Here is a 21,737-nt window from a genome sequence, read left to right as displayed (position 1 = left end):
AGCACACACACATTCATTACTTGTTTAAAGGTTTTTTTGGTAATAAAACAGGCTCATTGTTATGTCTGTGCCTAGAAAATGTAGTTGTTTTTTCAACTTTTGACTAACACCAGTGCAGGAGCGATATACAATTACAACTGCTATGTACTTGAATGAAGAAAGTTCAAATCCCTCAACCCCAAAGCTTTAGGTAGCACTTCCAATGACCACTAAAATATATACAGTACTGTTCAAAAGTTTGGGGTTAGTAAAAAAAAAAAAAAAGTCTCCCATGCTTAACAATAACACAGTAAAATGGTGATATTGGAAAATATTGCAATGTCTAAAACAGTTGTGCTGCTTAATATTTTTTTGTGGAAACAATGACACTTTTTTTTTTTTTGTCTAACACTTTAGATTAGGGAAAATATTTGCTATTAACTAAGCGTTTTCCCTCAATAAACTAATTTGCTTTTTATTAACAGTTAGTAAGGTAGTTGTTAAGTTTAGGTATGGGTCGGGTTAAGAGATCTAGAATATGGTCATGAAGAATAAGGCATTAATATGTGCCTAATAAGTACTAATAAACAACTAATATGCTAGTAATATGTATGCTAATAACCTACTAGTTAATAGTGAGAATTGGTCCTTAAAAAAAGTTACCCAAATGACTTTGCTGAAAATTTTGATGAATTATTTTTGTACTTGCGGAGGTAAAAGTAAAAGTTTTTTACAGTAGTGTATCATGAAGCTAAGTTTATGGTGGTATCATGGATTTTATCATTATTTACTTATCTTTTTATTTCAATCATTAATTTTGCTAATACTTTTTCTTTTCATTTTTCCACTTATAATTCCAGCCTATAATGAGCAACAGAAACATTCTTATGGTTTAGAATGGAAAACAGGGCATAAAAAGATCTCTCTTTTCACATTCCTTTATACTGGACAGTATGCCAGATGGTCCTGTTTGCTATTATCTTTAGGTGGAGTGTGTGTGGATAGGGGCCACGGGCACATATGGATGTCCAGCCATGATCCATTTGTCTTGACAAAAGGTAGAGATAGTGAAAAAATCTGACATCCTAGCCTCAATCACTTTTTTTAATTTGCTTGCACTATAAACAACCTTTAGTATGACTCAACCGTGTTGCCAAACAGTCGTCGTGACAGTTTTCCTGCAGGATCGTTTGATCTGTGTCTGCTGCAAATGCCTGAAACAAAGGTCTCATTTGTGTGGTGGAAGAGAAGTTCAATAGCAAACTACCTTGCCTGTGTGTCACAGCTCATGAGCAAAGACTAGTGTAATTACTAGTTTTGACCTAATTTTTTCTTCTTCCAGTCAAGTGTGTCTCGGAGACAGCAGCGCATGATAAAGAACAGAGAGTCTGCTTCTCTCTCCCGGAAGAAGAAAAAGGAGTATTTGTTGACGCTGGAGGCCCGTCTGAAGGTGGCACTGTCAGAGAACGAGAAGCTAAAGAATGAAAATGGCACATTGAAAAGACAAGTGGAAGGCCTGATGAGTGAGGTTGGTGTCCATCTACCTTGATATCTTTGCAGCCTTTAATTTGAAGAAAGATCTTAGATTATTTGCAGACCCACTTAAAGTCAACATGAAATAAAAATTTACCATATCTAAATGCATGTTATTGACCATATTGTGAGCGGTTATCCATTCATGTTACATTTTCTAATATTTCTAATAATTTCTAATAATGTGTTGACCTCATCATTTCAAATCAAAATATCTTAACTTGCCATTTTACCAGAAGTACATGTTAACCTTCATTATTATTACTGTTCACTTAAGAACTCTGTGCTGAAAGCAACTGCACCGAAACGGAGAGCTGTGTGTCTTATGGCGGTCATGGTCTTCTTGGTCTTTAACTTTGGTCCAATGAGGTAAATAATATATTAATTCCATTTCTGTATTTTAATTTGTCATGGATTGTAAAATGATTGCACTTTAAGACTGGTAAATGAATGTCCATTTTAAATAATTTGTATAGGAAAGTACTTGGTAGCACAAGGAAAACTTGGTGGTTCCATATTGGAAGATTCCTTTTCTAAAGCCTGACTACAACCCATATGCATCTGTTCTGAAGGAACCAGAAGGAATGTGTTATATAAAGGTTTATTTAATATCCTGACTTGTTTCCTTTTGTTTGTCCCACTCAGTCTGCTTGGAGGAGACAGAGGGTCTACATTTCCTGCTGCCCCTGCGTTCAGTGGCAGACACCTGCTGGGCTTTTCCCCAGAGACAGAGAGAAACTTGGAGTCAGACAGGCCTCAGACTGATCCCTCTAACCCTGTGAACAGGTAAGGCTATTCTGTAGTTTTCTACATTTGCACGAACACTAGTCATGCTTAATGCTCCGTGTTTGGCTGGAAACACCTGAGACCCCTTACCTTTCAAATCTTGTAGAGTACATTTATGTTTTGGAAAATACGTCAGTACAGGTGCTGAGTTACTCTGTCCAAATGCCTGCGTAAGAGAACAAGGCTCTTTTTCTGCCCCACACACGAGTTTACATACTATGACTAGATGTCATAGCTAAGTTTATTATTTTATCTACCCAGTGCAATGTTTTGAAAGGCAATACTGGTTTCACATGTTAAAAAAATTGCTTCAACAACATAAAACTCACAACAGTTCAGAAAACCCACATGAAAAGATGGACATTTGAAGACATGATTACTTTTAAAACCTGTATCTGTGTTTTCTCATCCATTCTATATCTGACATTCATCAAGCATCTAGTGAAATTTAAGTTACTTCACTCCCAGGGGTCATGTTTCAAACCTCCCGGGGCCTGGGCTAGACAAGATCACCAGCGTTGCTAAGATTGTGATAATTTTTTGGGGCTAAAACAGATGGTGTTCCACAAGGCTCAATGTTAGGTCCATTTTTATTTCCTTGCCTTGCGCTTTACTTTCTGGTGTTTCCATTTCTGCTCTGTTTTTTTCCACTAACATCCGTTCCTACACTCGAATAAAGTTTTATTTTCCAGCTTAAACTGTGTAATTGGTTCTTTGAAATGCATCCTAGGGATGCATTGTTTGAAATGGTTAGTTTAGCTCTCTGAGGAGCAAAGCAGGAAATGGAATTATGTAATTCAGCAGTGGAGAATGAATGAAAGCATATAGATTGAGATCCAGATGTTGGTTTTCCAAAGGGAGTTCATAAACACCTGCAAGAGTTTTAAAATCTCTTGTGAAATCTCTTGCTCCTGTATCATTTATCGGCATAATTTGTGTCACATTCCTAAAGGGTTGTATCCTTAATTTGCTGCCCGTGTCCCAGTCTGAGTTTGAATCTGTGCAGAGACTGTGATTCTAATAGCCCAGGATTTGTCCTATGTAAAGTGTTTTTTTTTTATTGTTGAGCATTGAATATATTAAGAACAGTTTAGTCTGCTGTTTTAATTTATTGGCGCCTTAAGCCCACAAAGTAATCCAGACATCCCTTCTTCTGTGGGATGAGCTTCTGTGTCAGCAAAAATTGTGAGACATGGATCCAGCTTCCCAGAGCTTCAGTGTCACTCATTCCTAGCCAGAAGTGCTTGAGATGTCATTTCAGAGGCCACATGTTTCCTATTGCATTGAACTGTAAATGACTACATCATGGAGATTTAGTATTGTGTCGTTCATGATGTCTTGGCTTTATTTTAAGCACATAAGAAGGAACTTTTTTGGCTTGCACATATGCACATGGTATTCTTTCAGATATTAAGTCAACAGTGCACCAAGAGATGATTAAATCAAGAGCCTTATAAAATTCCTTATGTTGTAATGGAATTAAAACGTCCTTAAAGATTCTGAACCCCCATTTTCAATTCTTTCCTTTACTTACAATTTACTGTCTTTAATGTTGTTTTTATTCTCTCTCTTCCACATAGGTTAGAGGATGTGGTATCAGAGCAGAAGGCACTGATGTTGGTGAAGGATCCTCTGTATTTCAGAACTCCACCCCCCTGCCATCCACCTGTCAACAGGACCAAGTGCATGAAGTCAGTATTGAGCATGTTTTACATCAGAAGATATTCAAATGCTGTTTTTATATTTTTAATAGTGTTAGTATTAACTGCCAGTTCTTCTCAGATTTAGATTACAGAACATCTGATCCGCAGTGCCCCAGATTTGCCCAGTCTGATCTGAACCAATATTACAATAGCCCAAAACAACAGCTTTGGTACATAAACATCTGAGCTCTATTGTGATGGTAATAAAAGATAATTGTAGCAGTCTTTGAATCATCCAACATCTGTTAGATCGACTTTGAAGTCATGTTTGAAGCTGTTGTAAAATACTCTATAAACACACACCTGAGACCTCATTAACCAGTATCATGCACAAATGATTTGAATTTTGTTGTTAAAAATTATAATTTTTTTGTTGCTTTGCTTTTAGATGTAGTAACCATAGATTAGCTAAGGATCACAGTTGCTTTGACCTTATTGCTTTAATAGGCACTAAACAGTATTTTTTATTCTTCTCTGTGTTCTGTTCATTTATTATGTAGTTTGGTTGCAATTTCAAATCCATTGTCCAGTCATTCATTAAAAATTCAGAAGACCACAAAGATACATTCTTGTTGACCATACTTTTTTTTTTAATGCTAAACAGTTTTGGATGACATAATAATTCTTATTATCACATGACATCTTTATGAAATCTGAAATGATGTTTCTGCTCTTCATAACTACAGAATAACGCATGAGCTGAGGGGCTGGGTACATCGTCACGAGGTTGAGCGGACCAAAACTCGCCGCACGAGCAACACTCAACACAGAGGCAGAACCATCCTGGTATGACCTAACAACTTCTAGATTCTCCTCTTATAAAGCTGAATTGTTCATTTTTTTTGTTGTTGTTTTCTTTGTGGATAATCGGTCCTAAAAATTGAATCTGAAAACCACATCAGATTTCTGCGAACAAGAGACCTAGGGGTCTTGACATTGTCCAGTGCAGTGACTGAAGAGCCTTGTTTCTCTTTCAACTTCAGCATGACATCTGTTTCGGTGTGGCTCAAGTGCAGACACTGGGTTGCATACCTCCAACTCAGATACAGGCAGCTGAGAACCACCAGGATATAACGCTGTTTATTTTCTTTAAATAGGTCTTCTAAATGTTTACATTAGGGATGAGACCCCTCTATTTGCACCCTCTCCTTTCACACTGCTCATCTCCTTCACTCCTTTTTAACCCACTTTAAGTATAATCCAGTAGTCTTGGGAAAGTAAACAGCCCACTGCCCCAGTCTGCTGAGTCAATCTGTCTTTTCTCTCTAAGAGTAATTTCCTGAAACGGTGTGATTCTCTTCAAAACCACTGTCAGTAGCTTTACTTGATTTGAATGTGTGTATAAACCCTTCCTGTTCTGTTTAAGTTTTAAAAGCCCTATATAGAAGTCAGCAGTAAACAGTTTCCACAATTCATATAACAAATTAATGTTAATAATGTTACACTACCTTTCAAAAATCAGAGATCAGTAAATAAAAAAAATAAAATAAAGTTTTTGAAGTCTGTTATGCTCACCAAGTCTGCATTTATTTGATTAGAACAAGCAAAGCTGAATTTTCAGCAGCTTTTTCTCTAGTCTTCAGTGTCACATGATGTTTCACAAATCATTGTGATATGATTTGGTGCTCAAGAAACATTCATTATTATTATTTAGTCATTTAGGTGGTTATAAAAGCTGAAACAGAAGTGAAGCAAGTAGTAGAAAAGAGGAGAAATCAAAAGTGATACTTATATCCTTTGCCGGTGTCCCAGCCCGGTAGAGTCGATGGTCTTTACACTCTTCGGTCATAACACAAGGAGGACTTCACACGACAACTGCCGCAGTAAACTAAGCTTTTTTTTTTATACCCATCTAACAAAATACTAATTGAACTTAGCTGGACACACTTTCCTTATTTTTTGACAACAAATGGCCGAGCAAGCGCAGACACTGACAAGATACGCGAGACAGAACAACACCGTAAACAAAACAAGCGTTTCCTAGCAACGACAAAGTTGCGCTAAACACTAAGACAAGTAAATACACTTACGAGCTACTTTTAACTTCCGCCGATAAAGACTGCTTCTCTCGAAGAGTATTTCTTTACACTGTTTTCTGCTGGCGCTTGAACACACTTTCCTTATTTTTTTCACAGCAAATTGTCAAGCAAGCGCAGACACTGACAAGATACGCGAGACCGAACGAGACCAAATGCTATAATTAACTTATATTTTTATTATTATTATCAATAATGAAAACAAATGTGCTGCTTATTTTTTGGAACCTGTGATGCATTTTTTTTCTGGATTTTTGGATTATTAAAGTTCAAAATCTTATATTATATATTACATTATATTATAACACTGTAATGACATTATAACGGCATTTACTGTTGCTTTTGTTCAAAGTAATGTGTTAATGCTAAATATATGTATTAATTTTTTAATTAATCTTACTTACCCCAGACTTTTGACTGGTAGTGTAATACCAGTGGTTTACAACCTTTTTTTCATGGCCCCCTACGTACACACATGGTAATCTGAGCAACGATGGTGATTTGTAGATTGAAAAGCCTTCTGACTATATCGTTGCACACAGTGTTTTTCTGCTGTTGGTCAACGCTGTTTTATCAGGATTTAAACTAGTTTATATCAGTTGACTGATATCGACTGATACTAGTTTATACCAGTCATTTGTGTTTTTCACTGAATTTCAGCGCTTCTCACTGGATCTCACAGCGCTGTTTAGTGCTGTTTGAACCGAGCGGATATGGTCCGTGTGGCGCGGTTCAAATGAGTAGTACTGTTTTGTTCCGTTTTTGCTGCATAAACATTAAATTGAATATTTATCAAACTTGGTATCAGTGTTGGGAAAAGATGAATGGATTGAGTTTATTTGCTTAGAGTCTCCTGCACAAAAGACAGAAAGTGCTGAATGCCATGACAACAGCACAATCTAGTTATCTACTTCTGTTTGTCTAGTTGTCTAGGTTCAGTCAAAGCGAAAGCTTACACTCACATGAAAGGAGTCAGAGGAGACAAGGTGTTGTAAAAGATGTCACAAAGAATTGTCTTGAAATGTGTACACAAATGTATTTTATACAACATATTGACTACTAAAATTTTATAGGTTATACCAACAGCCACAAATCTAGGAGACCATATAAGAGCCGCATGGGTGAGGGTGGAGTAGCTTTGTGGCTTAAGATCTCTGGGCTGGAAACCGAGGTTCAAAACCTAAAAGGGGTAAATTATAATCTATCACCATTGTGCACTTCAGCAAGATGCTTAACCGCACTGTTACTCCAGAGAGCCTTATCCTGTAAATTATTATGACTGCTTTCTGTGGTATAACATCGCATAAATGTTTAAAAAATTTCGCCAGCTTGATTTGCGGTATTAATAATTTTTTCTAAACTAGTTCCAGAAACCTTTCTTTTAGCCCCATTCTGACTTAATGTGAAGCTGTATGATTAATGCAAGCAGAATTAATCAGGCTGTACTTGTTTGCATTAGTTCCTTATCATTTATTTTTATCAGGTAACTAACAGTTAAAGCAGATGGAAAGACAGCTTGTTATGATTTAGAGAAACATAATGTGCAGCAAGTTGATTGTTTGAAAGGGTGCTCTGTGTTTGAAGTGTCTGCCTTATGTTGGGAACTGCCTTGACAGACACAAACATACACGCATATCCACTGATAGCCATTTTCCACCGATAGGTTCCCATCGCCCAATCAGGAATCCTTCAATGCATTTCCACCACATTTAAAGACCTTCAGGTCAGGAAAAATCTCTGGCCCAGAAGACCTGGTCGTCTTAAACAGGAACTTCTAACTCCAGAGAAATAATGTCCTCACCATAAACAACAAAAACAACTCAAAGAAAACAAAACTAGATTGCTTCCACTATTATACTCTGGTACTGCCACATTGTTTGCTTTCCATCACCAGGATTGAGCCACTATATAAATACTGTCGACATGCAGGGTGCTGAGATGTTGGATTATTGAAGATGGCTGAATGTTGACAGATGGCTGTTTCCCAGATTCTGTACACTGTCCACACAGAGCTCAGAACTAAACAAATTCTGAGGGAGATGCTGTTTATCAGTATAACACACAATGACAGGAGCTCAAGTGCAGAGATATAAAAGCGAATATGAGCTCATGCACATTTCCATGTGTCTTACTGTGCATGCTTTATCAAATAGGTAAAAGCAAGTGACATTATTTTCTTTGTCCAGCAGAAAGCAGCAGATAAACGGGCTGAGGTACCACAGATCATGACACAGATCCAGTACACTGATTCCTCTGAAAAGTAAGTTGTGTGAAGTTGTGTTTTTTTTTCATTCATAATCTTTGTAATGCCTCTCAAATAACCTTTCTAACAATCTAATGTTCAGGTTTGTGTTAACCAATAGCCAAATTGCTATTGAAGCATTGTTTCTGGCTGTTGGTATTCATCTTGCAGTCTTTAATAAAATATTTTGCCAGTAGTTAACACAATTACAAGATTTTCTCGACTGTGAAATTGATACCAGTCAAATAGCCACCCTGCAAGTGGATGCTGGTGTGTTTTAAGAGGAGAGACCTCCACAAAAAGACTGCAAACTGCATTTTGAAATGCCCACTTTTCACAGTCCTATCCAGATATATAAAATTAAGTCACTTGGAAGTGTCACATTTACAGTACAATTAATTATGAATGCCATTTCTGTTGACTTCTGTTGAGGAAAATCTATCCTGGGTTATTGCAAAAAAAAAAAAAACACAACTGTTTTTACACCTTATAGATATATCCTCCTACATGTCTTTTTTTTTTTTTCATTTGTTTTGTCTTTTTATTTAGTTTTTTTTTTTGGGGTGGGCCACTTGCTGTCCCTCAGGGTAAATCATATTTATGGCTGCTGTAGTTTGGCTGACCTTAGCAGTGCATTGGGCCAGAAATCAACATGGATGTCATTCCATTGCTTCACACTGACAACAGGGGAAAGGCCACATTCACACAGGAAAGAAAGTGTTTTATCAAGAGATTCGTGAGAACTGGAAATAGACTTTTTGCTTGCTCTGGGTTGCATGGTATTTTATTACAATAGGTTTGCAAAGGAAATTCGATACAGCTTTTTGAAATGAACATAAGCGGCGTGTATACAATTCCTTATTCAGTACAAGTTTTTACCTGCAGCAATAATATTAGAACAAGCGCAGGCTGTTGTTGTTAGTGGAAAAAATGTAAATCAGAGTTTGAAGTGTTTGTATCCTGTATTCAGGACTCCCAGCAGCGAGCTGCAGGTGTATTACGCCCCTCACCGCACCTACAACGACTTCTTTGATGAACTCAACAGAAGAGGGGACACATTCTATGTGATCTCTTTCCGCCGGGTAAGTTGACCTCCCTATCTATCTGTCTATCTCTCTGTTCATCTGTCTATCTGCTTTCTATCGGCTTGTGGCCACACATGGATGTGCTTAATTGGTTTTAGAGGCCACACAGCATCATAAAGGGACACTTGAGACTCTTCCACCTTAATGGCATGTCAGAGAATCTTCTAGCATGTGTTAGATCTTGGGAGGTCTGTTTTTTTTCAGTTTGTAAACGATCGTTCTTGTTTAAATTAAAATGCACTATGATTCTTGTAATGCCACTTCACTAGTATTTGGCATGTCTCTGTGATATTCAGATGAATATATGCAAGCTAGTAAGCTGATCTGTGGAGTTTTTTTCACCTGTATAAAGTATAATACAAATTTAATTATATTATAAAATGTATTGCTAATTACGCCGTCCACTAGCATTCAAAGGTTTGGGGGCAATAATAAATGAACTTTTATTTTACAAAGATGCATGAACTTGATCTAAAGAGATATAATGTTGCAAAATAAATGCTGTTCTTTTGCACTTTCTTTTCATCAAACCTTAAATGCATCACGGTTTCTTTTTCTACATTGATAATAATAAGAAATCTTTTGAGCAGCAAATCAGCACATTATTATGATTTCAGAACAATCATGTGCCACTGAAGACTGGAGTAATGACTGCTGAATATTCAACTTTACCATTACAGGAATACTTTTGAGTGGTCTCGTCATATTTGTAAATTATATTTTTAAATGATTATTTTTAGTTTTTACTCAGTTTTGCTATAAAAATGGATCCATCAGCCAACGTTTTGAGTTTTACAGTAGCTGTCATAGTATTGCAGCTGTGTTATGAATTTGACTCTGAAATGTGCTACAAATGTGGCGTTCCTACTACATTTAGCACTAAACTTCTCTGTCTGGCATTCCCAGGGCATTTATGATTTAGTGGTACCCAGATTTTGTCAGATGACCTGCACAACAGAACAATTATTCAGTGGGTTTGCCAAAGTTTGTGAGATTCATGGCAGAGAATCATTCAAATCTATTCAAGAGATTTGTTTGAGGCTGTTTGTTTGGTTCAACTAAAGACTTTTTGTTTGTTATTATCGATGGGCACGTCTTTTTTTTTTTTTTTTTTTTGCTGTAACCACTTTGCTGGTAACATTATTTATTATTAGTTTTCATTGTCAGATTCACCAACCCCTAAGCATCACATACAAAAAGTGAGCTGTGATTTGGCTATTTTAATGCACATTTATCATTTGTTTTATCTTTAAAACACTGTCTTTTTTTTTTGCCTTTTTTTTTGCTTCTAGTTTTCATCTTTGTAATAGGCGAAAAGACTTAGTCAGCCAAGAGTTATTCAGATGACTCGGGCCTAATGTTTCGTGCACATGTACATGATCTCAAGCTGGGTGTCATTAATTTGGAGTCAGACTGTATTTGTAGTAATCTGGTATTTTTTTTTTTTCTGTTTGTCTAATTGCACATCATCTTTCATTAGTTCCTTCCTTATTCTTTGTATATTAAATGTTTCCATACTCGCAGTACCTGCTTTTGATTATTCACTCTGAAGATGTGAATAATGTTGGCCGACATATTTGAAAAAGAATCTTAAATCTCATTTGTTACAAAGGGAACGGCGGACGGGCGTATCCGCATTCAGATGAACCACAGTGGCCCAAAGCAAAAAAGCTAAATTAGCGTGATGAAATATTTTACCGGTTTGCATGGGATGTGACGTAAATGGTTATCACTCTCTCTTTTCATCCTGATGATTTTTTGTAATGGCAAACAGGTCTCCACTTCTCTGTTTTGTGAAACTAAAAGAAATGACATGTCAATGACTCAACAAATAAAGATGTTTTTGTAGGACTGTTTTGCCAACTGCTTTCCCCCCCTTTTTTCCCTCCAACTAAACTTGATTTAAAGACTCCAAAATCAAAGTTGTCTTTTGTTTTTAGTGTTCATTAATCTCAACCAAACACAATGAGCCCCATCTTAGATGAGTTGAGCTTGATTTAGTCACATTCAGACACTGCTCTGTTTTGTGTTTAGTTAAGTCTCTTGGTTTATTCAGTCTTTTGGGAAGTCAGAATTTCACAACACTGACCAGAAACTTCCTCGGATTTTGACCTCCATTTAAGAACCTAAAAAGTTCAAAGCCTAGCCCATCATGTTACAATTTTAACCATCTAAAACTCAAATGCATTAACTTCCAATGTATGACCTATTGTTTAGTAGTAGAGAGATTTCAAAAAAAATATCTGAAGAGCGTTTTTCCCTAATGTTGATGTACAGGACCTGGGGTCCAAAAAAAAAATTTTCTTAAAAACAATTAGAAAATCTCAGGAGTACAATACAGTGGGGAATAAAATTATTTGATCCCCTGCTGATTTTGTACGTTTGCCCACTGACAAAGAAATGATCAGTCTATAATTTTAACTGTAGGTTTATTTGAATAGTGAGAAACAGAATAACAACAAAAAAATCCAGAAAATGCATTTTAAAAAAGTAATACATTTATTTGCATTTTAATGAGTCAAATAAGTATTTGACCCCTTCGCAAAACATGACTTAGTACTTGGTGGCAAAACCCTTGTTGTCAATCACAGAGGTCAGACGTTTCTTGTAGTTGGCCACCAGGTTTGCACACATTTCAGGAGGGATTTTGTCCCACTCCTCTTTGCAGATCCTCTCCAAGTCATTAAGGTTTCGAGGCTGACGTTTGGCAACTCGAACCTTCAGCTCCCTCCACAGATTTTCTATGAGATTAAGGTCTGGAGACTGGCTAGGCCACTCCAGGACCTTAATGTGCTTCTTGAGCCACTCCTTTGTTGCCTTGGCCATGTGTTTTGGGTCCTTGTCATGCTGGAATACCCATCCACGACCCATTTTCAATGCCCTGGCCCTGACGGTATTCTTGGGGTCATAGGCAGCATTCCTCCTCCTCCAAACACGGCGAGTTGAGTTGATGCCAAAGAGCTCGATTTTGGTCTCATCTGACCACAACACTTTAAAACAGTTCTCCTCTGAATCATTCAGATGTTCCTTGACAAACTTCAAATGGGCCTGTACATGTGCTTTCTTGAGCAGGGGGACCTTGCGGGCGCTGCAGGATTTCAGTTCTTTACCGCGTAGTGTGTTACCAATTGTTTTCTTGGTGACTGTGGTCCCAGCTGCCTTGAGATCATTGACAAGATCCTCCCGTGTAGTTCTGGACTGATTCCTCACCGTTCTCATGATCATTGAAACTCCATGAGGTGAGATCTTGCATGGAGCCCCAGACCGAGGGAGATTGACAGTTTGCTTGTGTTTCTTCCATTTGCAAATAATCGCACCAACTGTTGTCACCTTCCACACCAAGCTGTTTGGTGAAGGTCTTGTAGCCCAATCCAGCCTTCTGTAGGTCCACAATCTTGTCCCTGACATCCTTGGACAGCTCTTTGGTCTTGGTCATGATGGAGAGTTTGGAATCTGATTGATTGCTTCTGTGGACAGGTGTCTTTTATACAGGTAACAAACTGAGATTAGGAGCACTCTCTTAAAGGGATCTGAGCTCCTTACCTGTATAAAAGACACCTGGGAGACAGAAATCTTGCTGATTGATTGGGATCAAATACTTATTTCACTCATTAAAATGCAAATCAATTTATAACTTTTTTTTAAAATGCATTTTTCTGGATTTTTGTGTTGTTGTTCTGTCTCTCACTGCTCAAATAATCCTACCATTAAAATTATAGACTGATCATTTCTTTGTCAGTGGGCAAACATGCAAAATCAGCAGGGGATCAAATATTTTTTTCCCCACTGTATATTAGTATTACACTTTATCTCAAAACAGCAAAAAACATTCTGAATAGGAAAAATGGATATCTCAACCAAAAATGAAAACCTTTTTTGATGTACAAAATAAAAAATAATATGAGTAAATAAAACATTATTTTTTAAACATAATTTATTTTAAATAAAGGAAAGTGGTTGTTAATTGTTTCAGTTAGAAATTAGAACATCAAAACATCAATGAGGAAATTATTTAAAAAAATAAAATTCCATAATGTTTAATTTGAAAATGTGATTATTTTGTTTCCTAGGTTGCATGTGTCTCTGAGATTTTGCGTGTCCTATTTTGTTTTTCTTTTCTCCCCTTCATGTGCAGTGAGCCCTGCATCTTTCTCTGGACTGTGTTTGCAAACTAATAGTGTTTATTTTGTTGTTCCATTGAATCAAGCTCTCTGATCTCTCTGAGTTGCTGCAAACTTTTAAACTGCGCTAGAGATGTTTCCATTGTCATCCTCATGTAAGCCGATCGTAATATCCTCTCCTTGCAGCTCCCTTTGAGCCTATCACAATTTAGAGTTGGCGGGAATTTCATATCTATCTAATGAGATTGGTATACCTCATGTCATTCTCCACAGCCACTTAGCCTTTCACTTTTATGTCACTCTCTTTTACTCTCCTTTCCTCTCACCTGCACTAGAATTGCACCCACAGATTTCAGAGATGTTCAAGGTCACCTGCTGGACACAAAGAAAGAACTTGGCCACTGCTCTTCCTGAAAGACCTCATTGTCATAATCTAGTCTAGGGAACCACAGTGGTTTGGGGAAGAGGAAAAGAAGCCAGAATAAGGTGTAACACAAATGTTATAATCTTTGTAAAATGTAATGACTTCTATGATGTGGCAAGCACATCTTTTTAATCAGGAACAGAACTGAACACCCAAAAGTGAACACTTTGTTTTCATTTACTTACCACAGGGTTTCTGTGGGTCTTAAAAAGGTTTGATTCAACCTTCCGCAAATTAAGGTCTTGAATCAGAGCAGAAGTCTTAAATTCATATTAATGCCAAAAAAGTTGCATAAAAACTGCAAAAAGAATTCTCCAGTGTTTTTGTAACTGAATTAAGTTTTTACCCCAAAATTTGCTTCTTAAGACAATTTTTGTGTGATTAATCGCACACTTATGAAATTATGAAAAAGTCATAATCATGTGACATTGTCCTTCTGGTCATTATGTTGTGCCAGTACAAATATCTGGAAACAACTCAAATCAGCAACTCTTTAGACAGTTGTACTGGAAAACGAGACCAAATGCTGAAGAATATCATCACGTTTTTTCGTCATCAGTGTTATCATAAGGTAAAGTAAAAATGATTTATTCACTCATTCTACTGGTCGGGAGCAGGTATTAAACATTAAGCTAAAAAGTAATTTAGATCTGTTGTAAGTAACACAGTTTACAGCAAAGTAACAGTACTAATACTTTTTTTCTTGGTCTCAAAAGGGTTTCAAAAATCTTAAATCTGCCTTTATAAAACCTATAGAAACCTGTTAAAACGGTTAAAAAAAGGATCCACTCAAGAATTGGAATCAAAGAATGAAAATAAGGATTTGGAATGACATGAAGACAAATAATTAATTACAGACTTTTTCATTTTAGGGTAAACTATTTGAGTCCCATTGTGAATTAAACTTCCTGCACATCTTTAATACAGTGAAAACAGATGGTATTAAGCACAAACTCATTTACTGAAGTCTACATGACAAAAAGACGTCACAAATCCATCATCCGTATTATTATAATCTCCATCTCATGGGCTTTCCTTTCCATATGCTTTCTGTCTTCAACGGGTGTGTGTCCTGACTGGAGAATGTCTCCAATTGGTACAACTGTGTTGGACTAACATAGACAAATTTCTGGCCTGATTATAGAAGTGTTAAATGACACTCTCTAGGTCTATAATTATGTATGCATCGGAAAATGAAATGAAATGCGGGAACATGAAAAAATGTATAATGGTTTTCAAGCAAAAATATTAAACCGCACAACTGCTTTGACCATTAATATTAAGAAAGATTCTTGAGCACCAAATCAGAATATTAGAATGATTTCTGAAAAATGTTTTCATGCATCATTGAAGACTGGAGTAATGGCTTTTTAAAAATGCTTATTTCAAATTGTAACAATATTTCACAATATTACGTTTTTTACTGTTTTTTTTTTTTTTTTATCAAAAGCATAAAGATAAATTACAAGTTTTTTTTAATAGTGTCTCACTTACTGTCCAACACAGTTATTTTCAGCAACCAAATTGATGCGTCAGACTTCTTAAACAGTGACCAGAGCAATTTAACAATGTCCTCAGCAATGTAATAAACTCGCGTTGTGCATGTGTTTTTGTGGCTGGCTTATGACTGTTCCTCTTTTGCTTACAGGATCACCTCCTCCTTCCCGCCACCAACCACAACAAAGGCAGCCGCCCCAAGATGTCTTTGGTCCTGCCAGCTATGAATTACAATGGTAAGAGAAAAGAATTGTGAACTGTCATCTAATGTTAATAATAATCATAATTCCTTAAATTTATATTAAAGCTAGGCCTATATTGTGTTGTTTTTGGCCTTGTATTAATCTAGAACCTTTGCTATAAGTGGCAATATTGCATATTCTATTTATGTTTCATAAAATTAAACCGAATTGAAGAAAGAAGAGAACTGAATCAAAAAAGAGACACATCTGAAAATGACTTTCATACAGAATATATTATGCAGTATATCTGGCCAATTATTAACTCTTTTTTTTTTTTTTTTATAAAATTTTTTATTAACTATATCACTGTTTTTAGCATGTCATGCAATGAGCACTGCTTTTTAAGCCGCCTTGTCAAATTAACAGTAGTGAAACTTGGGGAAAAAAAACTTTTTGGGCTGGCATCTCAGTTTACATTTCAACACTCATCCTACACTCAAAACCACCATAGCCCAGACTTGCCCTGCTCTTAGACCATTGCAGTGTATGACTGTGAGCTAATGAGATCACAGTCAGATCCTTGTCCTTAAAACCAGAATGGTGTCTCCACTCACAGCAGGCCTGCAGCCTCTGATTACAAAACTGCTGGGTGAGAATGTTCCACTCAGAGCCTTGACAGGGGACCAGTACAAAAGAGCTCCCAGAGTAAATGAGCCCTGCAGAAGATTGATTTATGTGGTTTGTGAAGTGACATACTGCCAAGTATGTCCCATACTCAGAATTCGTGCTCTGCATTTAACCCATCCAACGTGCACACACACAGCAGTGAACACACACGCACCGTGAACACACACCCGGAGCAGTGGGCAGCCATTTATGCTGCGGCGCCCGGGGAGCAGTTGGGGGTTGCTCAAGGGCACCTCAGTCGTGGTATTGAGGGTGGAGAGAGCGCTGTACATTCACTCCCCCCACCTACAATCCCTGCCGGCCCGAGACTCGAACCCGCAACCTTTGGATTACGAGTCCGACTCTAACCATTAGGCCACGACTTTCCCCGTTTGTGCGTTAATTTATTCATTATGTCATAATATCTTTAATTCATCGGTATTTATATAATAGTAAATTATAGATAGTATAATATTAATATGAAATAATTAATATGATATTGTATATTGTGTGTATACACACAAATGTTTGTTTATAAATGAGCAGTGTCACGAGTAGCCGTGCGATATGGCTCTATTATCGGCACGGCTGTGATAGAAATTATCTTTATTAACAAACTGCATATTTGAACTTTAAACAAGTACATTCTTGCCTAAAAACCTTTAAAACTGCATTCCTTGACACAAAAATAGTATTAACAATAAAATTATAGTGGATTTTGATGTCCGCCATGACACTAACTGTGAGAAATACCACAAGCGGAGTGATACAAATGGTGAAACAGTTGGAGTTCTGTAATAACTAGAATATCACACTCCTCTCAGCCAATCAGATTCAAGGGTCAGAATATAATTTTTATATATATATAATTTGGTTAAGACAAAGGATTCTCGTATACTCCTATGAAAGTCAAAGAGAGAACTGTTTTGAAATGTGATGGGTGTTTAATCATTTCTGTAAACTTTCCATTCCTTCTATTATTCGATTTCTTTCTTTTAATTTCTTGGATGTGGTCAAAGTATCAGATTAGATTACCCCATACTGAACTCAGGAAGGGAAATGTGATATACTGACCTTGCAGTGTGAACAGGCTTTTGGGAAAGATTTTTTTGAAAGAGAATATTGAGAGAAGCGCAATTATTAATCATTCCTACTATGATTTTGGTAGTGCCAAATGCCCCTAACTTTTAGTAGGTATGTCAGTTGCTTATTTGAGTCTCTGTTGTAGTGTATGCAATCATGAGACTAATCGCAGACACAAGGTCAGATTGCAAACCGGTTTTAATACAGTTGGAAAACATTCCAGTTGCTATGTGTGTGAGCTTGTGTGAGAATGCGATGTCTGGGAAGAGCTTGATCTTGTAATTGACGCACATAGTCTGCAATTAGTTGTGCAGTTATGCAAGACAAGGCAAGTTTATTTATATAGCACATTTCATACACATTGGTCATTCAAAGTGCTTTACATGAAAGGAAGTGAAATGATAATCACAGCAATAAAAACAAGCAATTGAAAACAAGGAATTAAAAAAACAAGGAATGTAAAACAAACATTAAAACTCTTCCGCAAAATAAACTTCCAAAACTCCTAACTATTCCACTACTTCACCCCCTACTTACTTTGACCATCATAAACCAAACAAATAGAACTCAGAGGTCCTACTTTCAACTGATTAACCAAACACACTTGTCTTTCTTTGCCCACATTCTCCCATTACAGCACTTACTTTAACCTTCTGTTTAAACTTTTAAAATGATATAAAAATTAAATTATAATATAAAAATATACAATTTATTTAAAACAGTTAAGAGAAGATGGTTATACATAAAATACAGTGCAGTCATTTCGGACGTAGCACAGTGATCATTCAACAAATGTACAGCTAAACAGATGAGTTTTGAGTCCGGATTTAAATGTGGCTAATGTTTTAGCACATCTGATCTCTTCTGGAAGCTGGTTCCAGCTGCGGGTGGCATAATAGCTAAAAGCGGACTCCCCTTGTTTTGTGTGAACCCTTGGTGTTTCTAACTGACTCTATCCTAATGATCTGAGTGGTCTGTTAGGTTTATATTCAGTGAGCATATCTGCAATGTATTTAGGTCCTATGCCATTGAGTGACTTATAAACGAGTAAAAGTACTTTAAAATCAATCCTAAATGTAACTGGAAGCCAGTGTAAGGACCTGAGGACTGGTGTGATATGCTCAGATTTTCTGGTTCTAGTCAGAATCCTGGCAGCAGCGTTCTGGATGAGCTGCAGCTGTCTAATGGTCTTCTTGGGAAGGCCGGTGAGGAGACCATTACAATAGTCCACCATGCTGGTGATAAAGGCATGAACAAGTTTCTCCAAGTCTTGACTGGAAACAAAACATCTAATTCTTGCAATGTTTTTGAGATGATAGTATGCTGATTTAGATATTGCTTTGACATGACTACTGAAACTAAGCTCTGTCTCCAGAATCACCCCAAGATTTATGACTTGATTTTTAGTTGTTTGACCCCTAGAGTCAAGGTTTGCATTCACCTTGAGAACTTCATCTTTGTTTCCAAATGCAATGACTTCAGTTTTCTCCTTATTTAACTGAAGAAAGTTTTGGCACATCCAACTGTTAATCATCAATGCATTGGCAGAGGGAGTCAATGGGACTATAGTCATTTGGAGATAAGGCTAGGTAAATCTGGGTATAATCAGCATAGCTGTGATAGGCAATTTGGTTCTTCCTCATTATTTGACTTAGTGGGAGCATATACAACTAAGAGCGGTGCAAGAATTGAGCCTTGGGGGACTCCGCATGTCATGGCCATCCACTTAGACTTATGCTCTCCTATACTCACATACTGTAATAACCTCTGCCTTCTAAGTATGACCTGAACCATTTGTGTTCCATCCCAGAAAGCCCGACCAAGTTTTCCAGTCTCTCTAGAAGTATGTTATGATCGACAGTGTCAAACACAGCGCTAAGATCCAGTAGTACCAGCACTGATATTTTGCCAGAATCGGAATTAAAGCGAATATCATTTATTATCTTAATGAGCGCTGTCTCTGTGCTGTGATGCGCTCGGAAACCCGATCTTACTTATGAAAGGAAGATTTGATATTGGTCTATAGTTACTCAATATGGTGTTCTCAAGATTGCCCTTTTTCAGAAGGGGCTTAACAACTGCAGTTTTCACGGAGCTTGGAAAAGTCCCAGAAAGAAGTAAGCTTTGTCAGTCTCTCAACAGTCGCAAAAAGAGTGCGAGTGTTGTTTAAATTACTGTTTATAAGGTTTGAGAAGAAGGTCTGTCTAGCTGTGCCTAGTTCCACATTGAAAGCATGAAGGCTGTTTTTATAGATGCTATAGTGAATTTCAGTTAGCACACCACCTCGACGGAAAACAAGAAACCAGACATATTTTAAAGATCATAGACTTAAATTGTTTATGTAACCGAAGTATTCCCTCTTGAGAGGATGGCCGAGCATGGTGTACTCTGCATCAGTTTTTTTCTGGATCCATCCTGTGTTGATTTAAAAATGCATGTTCAAAGTTGGGTTTCACATGGTTTTATTAAGAGAACAACTTTTGGACAACAGGAGTCTAGTTTTTGAAATTGCCCCCAGCTGATTCTGTTCCAGTCTATACACGTTCAAGCTTGTGTTTTGGGGTCGGGTGTTTTCCACCACATGTGATGCAGGGATGGAGGAAAAACCTTTCTGTTATTCATCAATGTTTTCAAGGTGGTTGATTTCTATCTTGAAAACAACATGAATAACAAAACAATTTTTTTTTCCTCCATCGATTTCATGTTTGGTTTGGAAACTATTGTTGCAGTGCTTGGCAGTGTCAGTACATATATTATCTGTTCTCTTTCGCTATATTCCCTGTGGGAGTTCTGAGTCAGCATTATAATCGTTTGTGAATGTTGGAGATGACTATGATCATCATATTCCCTTTTCTTTGTTTGTGAACTGCACACATTTCGAAGTCATATCATGAACATTTTTACTCTTCAGTCACAGGCATTGCTTTATAGGCAAAAGCCTGGTGAAAAAGCCGAATTAAGGAAAGAAAAGTTGAGCCAAAAAGTGCATTTTTGTCAGCGTCTCACCCCAAATGGTCACAAAAAGCGAATTTTTGTCTAGTTCATAGTAACGTGCAATTTGTGCATTTTTATTCCAAGTCTTTTGAAGTCATACTATAGCTTTTTTTTTTTGCTGAATATTTATTTATATTTATAAGATTTATTTACTCATCATCTTTCTCTCCAGTGAGCCATTAACTCAAGAACCACTGATCAATGAGTCTTGAGAACCAAATCCTGGTTCATCTGGTTCATGACTTGGACAGAATGATTTATATAGAATCAGAGTTCAATTCCGTTCTCGATTTATATTTGGTAAAATCTTTAGTTTTTGGGCAAACTATTCATCTTAAACTGTCAGTTATGGGGGAAAGTGAGTTTGGCTGCAATCTCAAAGCTTCGCAACCACAACCTCATCAGGAATTTATCCTTGAGTCCACATGTTGCCTTAATCAGTAGGCCTATTTTAAATGGTGTTTGGAAAGTCAGGCACAGTACCAGACCTATCCAAAGGGAATTCACCTAACGAAAAGCCGCCTGTGAGAATGGAAAATGACATTTCTGACATGTTGGAAACTTAGTGTATATATAGGACGGAAAAGATTGTATTTTAATATGTGATGACGTGTACAGCTCAACAGTTCAGTGTCATTTTAGTGCTTGCAGTGAAATACAGTGAGATGATTGCTGTAACCCATCGTCTCTGATGATTTCTGCAGCACTGCTGAGGTTTTTTTTTTAAGCACCTGTGAAAATACAGATTTTGTGAGATATTGAAACTTTATCCCATAACATTGACTGTTCAGTGGTGCATTAGAGATAGATGGGGAAGGTTTTGGTTTCAGGAACACGTCAGAAAGGTTTACCGTAAATCACCGGTTTTGAGATCATCATTGTCGGTGTGCGGCTGAAGCGCTCGTCAGGAACGATTATGTGTAGGATGCGTAAATGTATTCACCAGTAAGGGCTGGAAAAATGCTTTAGATTGACCTACCGTGATGCTCTCCAGCCTATAATATTTTTATCAGTGCTGGAGCGAATCGCACAAGTCTGCTGTAAAAGTTATTTTCCTGCCGTCCATATGCTGTGCATATATGTGAAGTATAGAAAGCTGTCCTTATAGAAGATAGACCATAGAACATCTGTAGTGAGTGTAAACCATCATGCTTTTAATTGTTCCTTACAAAATACGCATTGCTTGTGTTTGACGAGCGCTTTTATGAGTCTGTCAAAACATGGGAAATGAAGTCACGGCCTGACTTTCACTTCCAGAGATAAAGGATGATGGGGCATCCCACTGTGTCAGTAAAACCAAAGCTAGATCTGTATTGCTCACGTATTTTAGAACACAAGCTGGTACTTAAGTACCTGTTGGTGTTATTGCCTATCAACACAATTGCTGTATGATACAGCAATGTTTT

General features: G+C 37.1%; 1 protein-coding gene across 3 annotated transcripts in view; it reads left to right on the top strand.

Moving 5' to 3' along the window:
* The window catches only part of LOC306880206 (cyclic AMP-dependent transcription factor ATF-6 alpha-like), a 41,314-nt gene that overhangs the window by 16,407 nt on the left and 3,170 nt on the right, over positions 1 to 21,737 (top strand). For 2 of the 3 annotated variants that reach the window (XM_079433568.1, XM_079433567.1), the window contains exons 8-15: positions 1,322 to 1,507; positions 1,790 to 1,881; positions 2,158 to 2,298; positions 3,879 to 3,989; positions 4,688 to 4,787; positions 8,224 to 8,297; positions 9,250 to 9,361; positions 15,558 to 15,642. In XM_079433568.1, coding sequence (XP_079289694.1) covers positions 1,322 to 1,507; positions 1,790 to 1,881; positions 2,158 to 2,298; positions 3,879 to 3,989; positions 4,688 to 4,787; positions 8,224 to 8,297; positions 9,250 to 9,361; positions 15,558 to 15,642 — 901 coding nt within the window. The remainder of the gene's footprint in view (positions 1 to 1,321; positions 1,508 to 1,789; positions 1,882 to 2,157; positions 2,299 to 3,878; positions 3,990 to 4,687; positions 4,788 to 8,223; positions 8,298 to 9,249; positions 9,362 to 15,557; positions 15,643 to 21,737) is intronic. The other variant, XM_079433569.1, reaches the window with a different exon arrangement.

The sequence above is a fragment of the Barbus barbus genome (assembly GCF_936440315.1).
Source record: "Barbus barbus genome assembly, chromosome: 14".
NCBI classification, from domain to species: Eukaryota; Metazoa; Chordata; class Actinopteri; order Cypriniformes; family Cyprinidae; genus Barbus; species Barbus barbus.
This window is presented reverse-complemented; position numbering and strand designations above follow the sequence as displayed.